The 13723-nt window shown below is 44.7% G+C and overlaps 1 protein-coding gene across 15 annotated transcripts in view; it reads right to left on the bottom strand.

Annotated features, from left to right (window-relative positions):
* Positions 1–13723, bottom strand: part of NFASC (neurofascin) — a 256804-nt gene that overhangs the window by 65909 nt on the left and 177172 nt on the right. For all 15 annotated transcript variants that reach the window (XM_043963346.1, XM_043963350.1, XM_043963348.1 and 12 more), the window contains exons 10-12: positions 9745–9856; positions 8003–8187; positions 6586–6717 (exon numbers count right to left, since the gene is read on the bottom strand). In XM_043963346.1, coding sequence (XP_043819281.1) covers positions 6586–6717; positions 8003–8187; positions 9745–9856 — 429 coding nt within the window. The remainder of the gene's footprint in view (positions 1–6585; positions 6718–8002; positions 8188–9744; positions 9857–13723) is intronic.

The raw sequence follows: 13723 nt of genomic DNA, 5'->3' as shown, positions 1-13723 counted from the left end.
AATCCAAACTTCAGTTCCTTAATTTGCCAAATGAGAATAATAATCTCAACCCAACCTTTCTTAGAAGATGATTGTAAGAAGCTGGAAAGATCGCATATTTTAAAAGTATGAAGAGTAGCCAAAATGGAGACAGCATGGGGCAGTACAAAGATGGATCTGGAGACAAAGGATGCAGGTTCAAATCTGACCCTAGCTAGCTGCATGGCCATTGGCAAACTATATCCCCTCCAGGGCCTCAGTTTCCTCATCTGGCAAATGAGAAGGTTGGATCAGATGGTGCTGGAGATTCCTTCTAGCTCTAAGTCTATGATTCTATTAGCATACTGCTAAAGAAACAAGAGCTTCAAATTCCTCGGGATGTTTTCAGAGCATTTGGTCCTTTATTCAAAAGAAGTTTTGAGAGGGCAGCTAGGTGGTGCAGTGGATAAAGCACTGTTCCTGGATTCTGGAGGACCTGAGTTCAAATCTGGCCTGAGGCACTTACTAGCTGTATGACCCTGGGCAAGTCACTTAACTCTCATTGCCCTGTAAAAGAAAAGAAAAAAAAAGAAGTGTTGAAGCAGAGGCTAGGATGTGAGACTTTGAACTAGGAACCCTGAACTCAAGTCTCACCTCACACATCTAGTAACGTGATCTTAGGTCACTTAAAATTTCAGCCTTTTCTTTTAACCTGTAAAGTGGGGATAATTATATTTATACTACCTATCTCATTTTTTGCTACTGTTCAGTCATTTCAGTTGTTTCTGAGTCTTTGTGACCCCATTTGGCGTTTTCTTGGCAAAGATACTGGAATGGTTTATCATTTCCTTCTCCTGCTCATTTTACGGTTGAGGAAACTGAGGCAAACAGGGTAAAGTGACTTGCCCAGGGTCACACAGCTAGTAAGTGTCTGAGGCCAGATTTGAACTCATGAAGATGAATCGCCCTGACTCCAGGCCCATCTATCTTATAGCAGAGTGAGAAAAGCATTCTGCAGACCTCAAGGCATTATGCAAGTGTGGAACATTATCATTACAATTGTTCTTCACCTCATTCTTCTCATCATTTTGGTTGGAGCTCTTATAGAAATGGTCCAGGGAAAAGTTGCTTTCCTGCTCTGACTATTATTATCTCATTTTCCTCATCTTGTTTGATGGAGCTCAGACAGAAGCAGCACCAGCTGGGACAGGTAGGTTATCTTCCTGCTGATTTTCTTTCATATTCAGTGTTCTATGGACCACTGTACAGGTGGAGAAAATAGCTGCCCTATGTAGCTGAATAAAAGTATTGGGGCATCAGCTTCTCTTCTGTAGGCTCACTGAAAGCATCTTGGGGACAACTGCAGAGGCAGCCAGGGCATACCTCCATCTGCCTCCATCTTGATTTTGATTTCACCTCCTTTATATTTTCATATAAAGCCCTGGATTCTAGTTCAAAGTCCAACACCCCTCTGGGTTTTTTTCTTATTTTTTCTTTTTGGGTGAGTCAATGAGGGTTAAGTGACTTGGCCAGAGTCACATAGCTAGTAAGTGTCAAGTGTCTGAGGCCGGATTTGAACTCAGGTCCTCCTGAATCCAGGACTGGTGCTTTATCCACTGTATCACCTAGCTGTCCTCCCTTTGTTTTTCTTTTCTTTTCTTTTTTTTAAGTTACTTGCTCAGGGTCACACAGCTAGTAAGTGTCAAGTGTCTGAGGTCAGATTTGAACTCAGGTCCTCCTGAATCCAGGGCCAGTGCTTTATCCACTGCGCCACCTTGCTGCCCTCCTCCCCTTGTTTTTTAATAACCTTTTTTTCACACAGCTTGGAGACTGAGGATTTGGTATTGACATTGATAGTGACATCAGATAATAATAAGAGTAGTTAGCATTTATATATCAGTCAGGCTATAAAAATATAGCACTTTATACATGTTATCTCAGGGGATCTTCACAAAACCTTAGGAGGCAGGTGCTATTGTTATTCTCAATTGATTCAAGAGGAGACATCTATTAAATAGGTTGCTTTCATTGATCAGTGATCTACATAGGAGATTGTGGGCAACTGTTGAGCCTGTGATGATGCTCCAGTTTAGTACAGTTTATTGGTTGAGCGCACGAGAATATTTTGAGATCTGTATTTGTAGTATGGAGGTTTGTCCATGAAAGAGAGTGAGGTTCTGTGGCATAATTCTAGTTAGCAGGTCACGTCTTGGTAGGTGTTTGGTGCTATATTTGTCCTGCCTGCTGTGATGTGCTGCATAGTTTCTGCTGCTTTCTTTCATTAGTTGCATTTATCATGAATGCAGCTAGGAGTTAGAGCGCTGGAGTTAGGAAGACTTGAATTCAAATCTGGCCTTAGATACTTACTAGCTGTGTGATCTGGGCAATTTAACCCTGTTTGCCTCAGTTTCCTCATCTGCAAAATGAGCTGGAGAAGGAAATGGAGAAGGAAAAACCTACTCCACCATCTTTGCCAAGAAAACCCCAGATGGGGTCACAGAGTCAGGCATGACTGACAACCACTGAATACATATATCTTTAAGGTTTCCATAGCATCTTAACAAATATTATTTCAACTGATCATCACAACAACCCAGGGATATAGATGTTATTATCACCCCCATTTTACAGATAAGAAAACTGAGGCATATAGATTAAGTGATCTCTCCCAGATCACACAGCCAGTTAGTGTTTGAAGCCAGATTGGAACTAATCTTCCTGACTTCAGGCTCAGCACTCTGTGCACTATGGCACCACCTAGTGGCCCCAAAGTGTTATATAAATGATATTATTACTGTTCTGATGATTAAATCCGGGCTCCTTAAGAATAATTTTTCTGGGATACCAAAGTTTTAAAATTCCATAGTTTACGACTGACCCTGAGCACATGGGTTTCATCACTCATGTATCTAATTGGAAAGTTTTTGTAAACATGTGTCCATTCTCCCCAGTAAATATTGAGTGCATTTATAGAAGAGTATGGATTGCTTATATGTTTGTGTGGACTGGGATGTATTTATTATTTATATATTTGCCTTAATAAGGAATGCCTGTGGTGATATTTCTTTTGCCCTGCTGCTCAGTAAATGGCTATGTTTAAGAAAAAAGGATAACCTCTTTGTGACTTCTTATGATTATAGTCACCCATTTTTTTTTTTTTTAGTGAGGCAATTGGGGTTGTGACTTGCCCAGGGTCACACAGCTAGTAAGTGTTAAGTGCCTGAGGCCGAATTTGAACTCAGGTACTCCTGACTCCAGGGCAGGTGCTCTATCCACTGTGCCACCTAGCTGCCCCTACCCATTTTGTTCTGCAGAAAAGCAGCAGTGTGGAGTGGGTGGGAGTCAGGAGTCCCGGGGCTCAGTTATATCCCTAATTCACTATATCACCTTATAGGGACAAATCTCTTAACTTCTCATTTCCTTCAACAATAAGAATGGGGGAGAACCAACCCTCCCTTTTAGGGATTCTGTGAAGAGAGAATGGGATAATCAATGTAAACTCATTTCAGAAATAAAAGTTCCATAGAAACTTTGGGGCTTGTTACTATTTTTTTTTAAATGAATGTTACTAGTTATGAGGTGGCTGCCTCCCAGAATGACCTAGCCTCAACCCTTATAGCCACTCATAAGACTTTTAAACAGAAAATGCCACAGTTACTAGATGACTTGGTGCTTGGGATCAGATAACTTGCCCAGGACTTGACACAGACATGTATGGAAGCAAAGCTGTGTGCAGGGACCCAGGAGTCTGGTCTCCCAGGCGCCACTCTGCAGACAGCTATTCTGAGCTCAGAGACTGGGGAATCAGCAAAAGCTGAACTGAGACCAGGTCAGCATCCCCATCCCCCCTCCCTCTCGTCAGTGGCCGTAAAAAGGCACCAATGCCACCAATCCCTCCCCTACCAGATCTAGTAGGTCCACAGAATTGATTTCCCCTCTCATCAATCTCCCCTAAGTGCTCCGAGCCATCTGCTTCCTCAGGGAGAGTGATGGGTGACATTTCTAAGGCTGACCCTCAATCACAAGTCTTGGGTGTTGGATTTATTCATCAGCAAAGCAGGGGACAAGGTGTTGTGTGGATGCAGGGAGTTGGAGAGAGGGGTCACCATCCATCTTATTGATGGCTGTACCTATTTTCTTGATATAGTGCTCTAAAGGCCGAATTTGGCTCCTGTAGTAAAAAAGAGCTTGTTCATCTTGTAGGGTTTTTTTTATAGCCCTCCCCCTCCCTATGCTCAGAAAAAAATGAACAAGGATCCCTGTCAGGAAATGCTATGGCATCACAGTATCTAGCTGTGAGGGACCCTGAAAGTCAGCTGGCACACTAGACTTGGAGTTAGGAAGACCAGAGTTCACTTGAATTATACCTCAGACACTTACTGACTGGGTTCCCTTGGGCAAATCACTCAGACGTCTCTGCGCTTCAGTTTTCTCATTTGTAAAATGAGGAGATTGGCCTATGAGTTTCCTTACAGCCTCTCCTAGGACCACTTTCCCTGACTGCCTATCAACCCTTCCTGGGAAGTTCTTCCCTGGATTCAACCCTAAACCTGCAGTTCATGTAGTTCTAGTAAGACTAGAAAGGCCAACTGAGGTCAGGTCATACATGGCTTTAAATGCCATTGTATGTATTGGCTTCTCCAGGTAACAGAGATGAGAAGGATTAGACACGGCTAAGAATTAGTAGAAAGTTTAGGGGCAGCTAGGTGGCACAGTGGATAAAGTACCAGCCCTGGATTCAGGAGGATCTGAGTTCAAATCTGGCCTCAGAAATTTGACACTTAGTAGCTGTGTGATCCTGGACAAGTCACTTAACCCTCACTGTCTCACCAAAAAATTTCTGGGAAAGTTTAGCACAACCCATTTCTTTTGCAGATCTGATAATCGTGAAATCATTAAAGCAACTTTCCCATAAATTTGTCATCTTTATTTTCCCCTTGCAATTAAACTTCTCCTGAGATCTCGCTGTCCTTGGGGCTTGGGGATTAGTGAGAGAGGCGATTAGAAGAGGGGTCAGAGATGGATGGGTTTGGGAGCTCTGGAAGATGCGAGAGTGTGTGGGGGCAGACTTTTAGCCCAGGACTGGCCAAGCTCTTTGATCTCTGAATCTGTAAAGTGACAGAGCACAGGAATGGTTTTCTCTGGGGTCATACTGACTCCAGGGACTTCTTAATTCCCCTAACAATGCTGCCCTGGTCAAAATGATGGAGTCCCACATCACAATATACAATAATCACTAAGAGACTCCAGACCAGTTGGAATGAATACCTGTTGCATCTTAACATAAGAGGATTCAGAACGGGGAATGTACAAAGTCATCAAGTCCAACCCTTATCATTTTATAGATGAGGAAGATGAGGCCCAGAAGAGGAAAAGTCACACAGGCAATGAAGGGTGGAGGCAGAAATCCAACCCAAGCCTTAAGACCTTGAGACACAAATGAGTCTGACTAGTGGTGGTGGCAATAGGTTATTTGGGACCTCTGTCACCTCGATGGCTGGTTATGGGGATTCAAAAGGACCTTGGAGGTGATCTCATCTACCAAGAAATCCTTTGACATTTCTGACAGTAGCAATCCAGACTCTGAACAGGGAATGACAAAGAACTCACTACCTAACCAAGACAGCCCATTTCCCTTTTGGACAGCTATATTACTGGGGAGTTTTTTCTTCTATAGAGTAAAAATCTGCCATCCATTTCCCCTAATTCTGTCCTCTGGAACCATGTAGAACAAGTCTATGATAATTGAATAATAATACTAATAACAGCTAGCATTTATATATTCAAGGATTGCAAAGCATTTATAAATATCATCTCATTTGATCCTCACAACAACCCTGGGAGGTGGATGCTATTATGATCCTCATTTTACAGATGAGGAAACTGAGGCAGAGATTAAGTGACTTGCCTAAGGTCACGCAGTTAGTAGTGTCTGAGGTCAGATTTGAACTTGGCTCTTTTCTATTCCAGGTCCAGCACTCTATTCACTGAGCAACCTGCCTAAACTGAAGAAGATTCCAATGTTCTTGGCCATGAAGATGCCCTGGGATCCATTGGGTTTATAGAATCTCAGGAGTTGGCAACCTAGTCCAACCCCTACCTGAGTAGGAATTGACTCTATCACATTCCCAACAGTGGTCAACCAGTCTTGACTTGATGACCTCTAGTGATGAGGGATACACTAATTTTGTTTCAGATTCTATGGTTGGGGACAGAAGGGAAGGGGGCTAGAGAATGAAGTGTATCTGTTAGGAAGATTTTCTTTAAATCTGCCTCTGTAACCTCAAACCACCATTCCTACTTCTGGACTCTGGAGCCAAGCATTACAAGTCTCTAATCCCTCTTCTATATGATAAATCTTCAAATAGCTGTAGACTGCTATCATGTCTCCCTGAAGTCTGCTGTTTACAAGACTAAACAGCATTAAACCCAGTCCTTTCAAAAAATTCTCCTATGGTATAGTCTTCCATCCCCTCAATATCTTGGTGGTTCTCCTCTCTGACTTGTCAGAGTCCTCATTCAACAATGTGGTGTTTAGAACTGAACACAACGTTACACATGTGGTCTGACGAGGCTACAATATGGTTCTTCCGAACACTGGTATGGAAGAGACGTCATATAACCTACCTTCTAAAGGATCCCCATTCACCAGCCATTGGACGGTGGGCTTGGGGTTCCCATTGGCCCGACACACCAGCCTCCCATCTTCACCCGGGGCCAGGATAAGGTTCTTAGGTTCATCTAGCCAATAAGGAGCGGCTGGAAGACAAGGACGGCCACAGACCAGACAGTCAGATGGGATGGGGAAAGAATAAGAAAACCAAGACAGGCCTATGAGCACTGCTACTTAACCTGGCTCTCCCTATGCTGACCTGACCCCACTTTTATTGCCAATAGTTAGTGTGCAAACAGACCTTGGTAAGGGGTTCAGATGGCACAGAAGAGAGATTTGGCATCTCCGTGTAGGATATAGGATGGGTGAACATGCATTGAGCAGGTCAGTCTGGGTCTATTTGCGAGGCCATCTTGGCTCTCCCTGGGTAGCTCTTCAGCTTCCTCTGGGTAGGGCCTCAGCTGCCCCTGAGTAGATCCTCATCTGGTTTCCTTTTGGCTGGTTCCTTTCCCTTGTGGATTTTGCTTGTGGTGCTTCTGGAACTAATGAGACTAAGACCATGAGGCCAATTATCTTCAAACCAAGAAACACCATACCGTGATTAATAGACTACCTTCTTGACCCTTACCAGCAACTTTGCAGAAGTGATCCCAAGGGGACACTGGATAAGAATGTGGATGGCTCAGGACAACCCAATCCTATAAGAAATATTACAAGCCCACATCTTTCTGATAGCAGTGAATTTACCATCTTTGTATGTGAAATGAAATCTTGCCCCTTTGTTTATAAGTTGGGTTATCAATGACATTCCCTTTACCTCTTTCCTAAAAGAAGTGTAGCACTAACCCATATGTACAGAGAAAATTGCAAGGCAGAGACAACACACCAAGGAACAGGAATGCAAAATGAAAAAAAAAATACCAACACAACATGCCAACTTTACGGCTTTACAGCCGTGATCCAAAAGGTGATGGTGGGTAAGGGGATAGTGGAGGGAAATCTGTCTGATGAGGGGAGGAGCCACAGTCATTAATGAGAAGTGGGCGTAGATCTCTCTCTCTCTCTCTCTCTCTCTCTCTCTCTCTCTCTTCCTCTCTCTCTCCCTCCCTCCCTCTCTCTCCATCCTTCTCTCCCTCTTTCCCTCCACCTCTCTCCCTTCCTCCTTCTCTCTCTCCTCCCCCCTCTCTTTCACACACACACACACACACACACACACACACACACACACACACACACACACACACAGAGTGATGAGTGGAGTGAGGACTGCTGGTGAAAGTATGTTCAGCAGGTCACCGTGTTTTGGGTGGCTCCTCCCTCCCACACACTCTTAGGAAGAGGAGAGGTGGTGGTAGTAATGGTGGCAAGGTTGTGGGGGAAGGAGTTGTTGGACAGGCAAAATAATCATAATGAGAAATACACACAACGTACCCTTTACTCTCACCGAGATCGTGTGCCGGATGCTGCCCATCTTGTTGGAGGCCAGACAGAAATATTCCCCAGAGTCCTCCTCTGAGACATTGGTGATGCGCAGGGCCTTATTAAAGTTTTCAAATTTGACCTTGCCAGCTGGGAGGTCCCCACCTTTCTTGTACCATGCGATGTCTGGTGCTGGTCTGGGAGGGTCAGATCCATCAGGAGATAAAAGGTAGACATGTTAAGCTCTTGCTGGGATTCTGTAGAAAGGTTGGGCTACAGCAGGGCTTCTTAAATGTTTTCTACTCACAACCCCTTTTCACCTGAGAAATTTTTACATGGCATACACACACAAATTTGGCAACAGTAAAAGGTTATATATATATATAAAACCTTTTACTGTTGCTAATTTTTTTCTGTGACCCCCATATTCAGTTACACGGCCCCATATGGGGTCATGACCACCGTTTAAGAAGTTTCGGACTAGATGACCTCTAAAGTTTATTCCAAGGCTAAGATTCTGTGATTTTAGGAATCGATACCAGGGCTCCCTAAATGACCAGTTTGATGAAATGACCCTTCCCTATTCTTTTTTGGTGGAAACCAAGTATTTATTACAATATGTGGGGTATTACAAACCTACAAGGTGTTTCAAGTGAATGTTGTTGGTGAAGAATTACATACTGTCAGACATCATCTACCTAATCAGGGAGGAAGCAAGTAGGGCATACCACAGGGCAGGAACCCAGTAGGTGTGAAACATTTAACTAGGCCCAGTCTTGGCAAAGTGTAGGACTCCTGGGACTGGGAAGCCCTGACCCCATGAGTTGGTGATGGTGGTGGGGGCAGTAGGGGCGACAGCTTTGAAGTGAAAGAAGTAGGCTTGAGACCAGTCTGGGCATCACATATTGGAGCTCAGCACCATGTGCTAAAGGGCAGACCTACATGCTGGTTAGCAGTCCACAGATCTTATTAGCCTGCAGCTGGGTTATGGATAAGCAGTATCTCAGGATAAGATTTCTGTGCTCTGTAACTTGGCAATTTTGGGCTCCAAAAGTCCATATTATCTTAGTTTCTTTCCCTTAGTGACTAATAATGTCATTCTGAAAACCCCAGCCTCTTTCTTGGATAGACTAGGAAAGAAAGAGGACAGTTGTGTGAGGGTCAGGAGAATATGGAGTGGGAGGACACTTGGATATCCCCAGAAATTAGATAAGGACTGATGGCAGCAGTGGAAACAGAAGAGCTGCTGATCCCTAACAACTCAGGGGTACTGGCCTGGTATTGAGTTAAAAAATAAAGAAAAAAGAAAACTCTAGGTGGGACTGGATCTAAGCAGTGTGGACAGAACACTTTGCTGCCTGGTATCATTTCTTTTCAAATGGGTTTCCAGTTTTTTGCTTTCCTTGGGTGGGGAGCAGGTGTGCTTCTATTTCCAATTCCGATCTCAAGAATTAGGTCTCCATTTATGAGGGAACATCAATGTGCAAAGAGATTGAGTTACCTATCCAGGGTGACACAGCAGTTTGGCACCAAATCAGGGCAGAATGTTTGACTCCTCTTTCTCTCCTCTTTACCCAAATAATAGGGTCACTGGGATGGGATAGAGACTTGGCAAGCTCTAGCATGGGATTTAGCTAGACTGACATCTCACCTTCACTACCAACTAGAGAATAAAACCCTGATAAAGCCCCTTTCCCAGATTTCTGAACAGAACCAGGATGAAGGGTCTAAGTACAGACACAAATCATACATACACCCCTGAGGCGATACACTCCAGGAGCAAGTCCATGCCCCTCAGCACCATCTGGCTGCTTGACGTGCCCAGGGGATACATGAAACTGGGCGTCCTTTCTGCAACTCCTCGGGCTGAAACAGGACAAAGGATGTTCATGAGAGCCACCACCTTGGCTGGAGAGAAGCCATCGTCATGCTCATGTCTTTCCCCATCCTAAGTAACTTGGTTCTGAATCTCATCCCAATTAATATTTTCCCCCTATATGTTAGGACACCAAAGGGAGAGAGAGAAAGAGAGAGAGAGAGAGAGAGAGAGAGAGAGAGAGAGCGCAAGCGAGCGCCGAGCCCCACTGGGCAGCTAGGTCCCATCTGCCCTTCCTTCACGCACATGTGGCTCCATTTTCCGATGAGGCATGTCATGAAGAACCATCCTCTCGTTGTGCAGAACACACCTCTACTTCTCCAAAGGGCAGAAGAGAGGGGGTGAGAGGGTTTTATGATAAGACCATGCCACAAACAAGCCTAGCCATGTTCTGCAAGTCTAGGAATTGGTGGGGTAAAAAAAAAGGCTAGGATACAGATTACACACAGGATACACACATAACATGCTCTTTGAGACCCTGGAGACACAGGGCAAAGACGAAGCTTCAAGGACACAGACACACAATCAGAGACACCAGGAGAGAGTTATTAATGGTTTAGTGTTGACATGGAGAATTAATAAGCAAGAGTGGCAGGCACTGCATCCGCTCTGGGACCAAAACCAGTCTGCACCTTTACTAATGGCTTTGAAAGGGGGTGGAGGTGAGAGAGGAGGATGTTAATTAGAAGTAGGATGAGGAGGAGGGGGTGTGAGGGGAGACAGTCATTCCTTTGGAGAATATGATTTACTATTCATCTAGGCTCAGAAACTGCTTACATATTAATATAGCTCTGAAATTAACAAAATGACTTTTTGTCGTACTGCTATTCCAAAGGCCAGTGAGCTCGGGGGCGGGGGGGGGGGGGAAGGAGACCTCAGAGGTGGTCACTCAAATCAGAAGAGTCCACAGAGTATGGTGGACCCTGCTCCACATGGGCTGGGCTTTTCTTACCACAGTTTTTTGCAATGGACTATGATGACAGAATTTTGCAAAAGAAGCAGGAAGGATGTTATGAAGACACCTCCCAACAAGGAGCCACAAATCAGAAGACAAAAAGTGGGGAAATCACTGATCTCAGACCACTCAGGGAAAGCTAGCTGGGAACTATGGCATTAGGGAGGGGGCATTGGGCAGAACTATCTTCTTGATGGGAGATACAGCTTAATGGGCCCCATCCTGAGCTGCCAGTGGCTGTGAGTCCCTCAGAGATGTGTGAGGTGAAGAACAAAGTTGTTCATTGAAAAGGATTTAATCAATTCTGTCATGGAGAGGGGGCAGGGTGGTCTGCAGGGACCCTCTGCATCTGGGTAATTGGCATTCCCCAATCAGAAAAGTGACTGAAGTAATTTGTTATCCTGGACTGTCCCTGTCCAGAACCAGTGGGGGCTCCCAGCCAAAGAGACCCCCCAAGCCCCTCCCAGCCCCAGTCTGATGGGAGGGATCATGGGCACACTGGGAGTTGAACTGTCCTGCTGTAAGTAATGAAACCCTTCAAAGTATGGATAGAGGGGGGAGGGACATAAACCCACCACAGGGAAAATATTCCAAGGCACTCGCTTTGTTTCTCCCTTTGTCAAGAGAAGGACAAAGGAAGAGAATTGTTCAAGTTTACATCAGGTGCTGGAGAGCCGGGATCATTTCTTTCCATGTTCCCTCAGCACCTCACGATTGGAGGTGTCTAAGAATCCTTCACTGAAGCTCTGAGAGAAATCAGGTTGTAGGTAAGGAAGGGATTTGTGTCTTTCCTTCTTTAGGCTGGGGGTGACCGTGGCCATTAGGTGGATAATCATGAGGCCAGGCACGAGCTTGGGAAAAATTGATGCACATTTGTTGGGGACGGGGTGTATTTCACACTCAGTGGGCTAGTGAACTTCTGAACCTTCTGTAGGAACGTAGGGTGATGATAAGGATGATAATGATGATAGGCAAGAGGCAATACTGAAATGCTTCTAAATGTTGCCTTATGGGCACTCCTTAGCTGCCTCCAATTCACATAGGAAGGCTTGTCCTCACTTAGCGTCCACTCTTCCCTGCCAACCTTCTGTCCCACAAGACACTCTCTAAAGTTGCCTCACTCATATACACTCACACACATACACACCACAGGGACTGCTTCAGTAGGTTAATCCATTACATTGTTAATTGGTTACTGAAGGAATGCCATCTTGATTTTCAACATTCTCCCTCTGGAACTAGGGATGCTAACACCCAAAGGAAGCTCTCATTCGTGTTCACTGCCTCTGAAACATCAGCCCATTCATCATGATGGTACAAGATCAAATGCATTTTCAGGAAGAGCAGAATTTCAGGGCAGAGAAGGAGCTTTTGCTTCAGGGTCTGCAATTTCTCAGATAATAGGATTGTAGGATCATAGAGCTAGGCTGTTGTTATTGTTTGCCCTTCATTCTTTTTGTTTTCTTTAAAAAATATTTTTTGTCCTTTATTCCTTCTTTCTTTTTTTTGTGTGTGTGAGGCAATTGGGGTTGAGTGACTTGCCCAGGGTCACACATCTAGTAAGTGTCTGAGGTGAGATTTGAACTCGGGTCCCCACAACTTTGGGGCCAGTGCTCTATCCACTGCACCACCTAGCTGCCCTAGGGCTAGGGTTGGAAGGATCTTTAAAAACCAGCTTGGAAATTCTCTCTGGGTAGGAGGCTATAACCATGCAACTGGATTTGTGACTGTCTGATGATGACTAGGAAATAGTCATGCACATACATTTGACCAGCAAAGCATTAATGGTAAAGAGAAACTATAACCTGTGCTTGAGTGAATCAGGAGAGATTTAGGGGAGACTCCAGGAAGCATAAACCATCTGATGGTCTTGGAAGCCACTGGAACCAAGAGTGTTTGTTTTAGTGTCCTCTGGGTGAGGGGCTGCTGCTAATTGTCTCATAATTTAATACTTGAAAGATCTATAATTTCTCCTGTCTGAGGGCTCTCTCCCCCAGAGCAGACCAAAATCCCCTCTAAGTCTTGGTTTCTGGGGCCAAATACTCATCACTTAGCGCCTTAGCCTACAATGATGAAGCTGAGATGGCTTGATTCTTAAAGAATATAGAGTCTGTTGCCAAGGCCTTTCTAGCATCCAAGACCCCAGGCTTCTCACCACACCACCATGAGGCATCAGAGTGGGATTTGGGTGGAGGCACTGTTACATAAACTATGAAAGGATGTGGTAATACTTAGAACACAGCTGGAGCTCTGGTGAGGAAAGAGAGGGAACTTCTAGGAGTGACCAGTCTTCCTGTGGTCAAGGACTTGAAAACACAGACACACATTAGTCGCCATTACTATGTAGATCACTCTCCCTGACTTCCTGCCCTCTCTGATCCCCATCTCAGTAGCAATATGGCTGGTATAAGTGTGTCAGAATATTCACAGGGCTGTGTGCAGAAACACTGGGAAACAACTTGGGGGTGCAAACGACCTCTTTTTGTAGTAACAGGGGAGAGTGGGGCTGAAGGAGGGAGCTTAAAGGGACCTACCCTGGCCAGGTCTACTCTGCAGGAACTTCTCTGCCCAAATCAGAGATACCTTGCAACTAAAAGCAAAGGACCAAGCTGGAGAACTTGCTGTACTTAATGAGCCTGGCTATGCACATACTTCCTCTCAAGCATTCTTTAACTGCCCAGAATTCTTATTCCCTTGGCTAAGATTCACTCAATGCTGGCTAGTTCTTGAGCAAATTGGGAGTGTTGAGCTGTAAAGAGGAGCCAGTATGGATTATAAAGCCTTCCAATGTGTGAAAGGGAATCCTTATTTTGCCCCTAGGAGACACAGCACTTGAAGAGACATCACAGGGAAAGACCCATGTGGGGATAATTAAGGGATGAAAGGACAAAATCCTGGAGAG

The sequence above is a fragment of the Dromiciops gliroides genome, chromosome 4 (assembly GCF_019393635.1).
Source record: "Dromiciops gliroides isolate mDroGli1 chromosome 4, mDroGli1.pri, whole genome shotgun sequence".
Classification (NCBI taxonomy): Eukaryota; Metazoa; Chordata; class Mammalia; order Microbiotheria; family Microbiotheriidae; genus Dromiciops; species Dromiciops gliroides.
The sequence above is the reverse complement of the archived record's forward strand: the minus strand, read 5'-3'. Positions and strand labels throughout refer to the sequence as shown.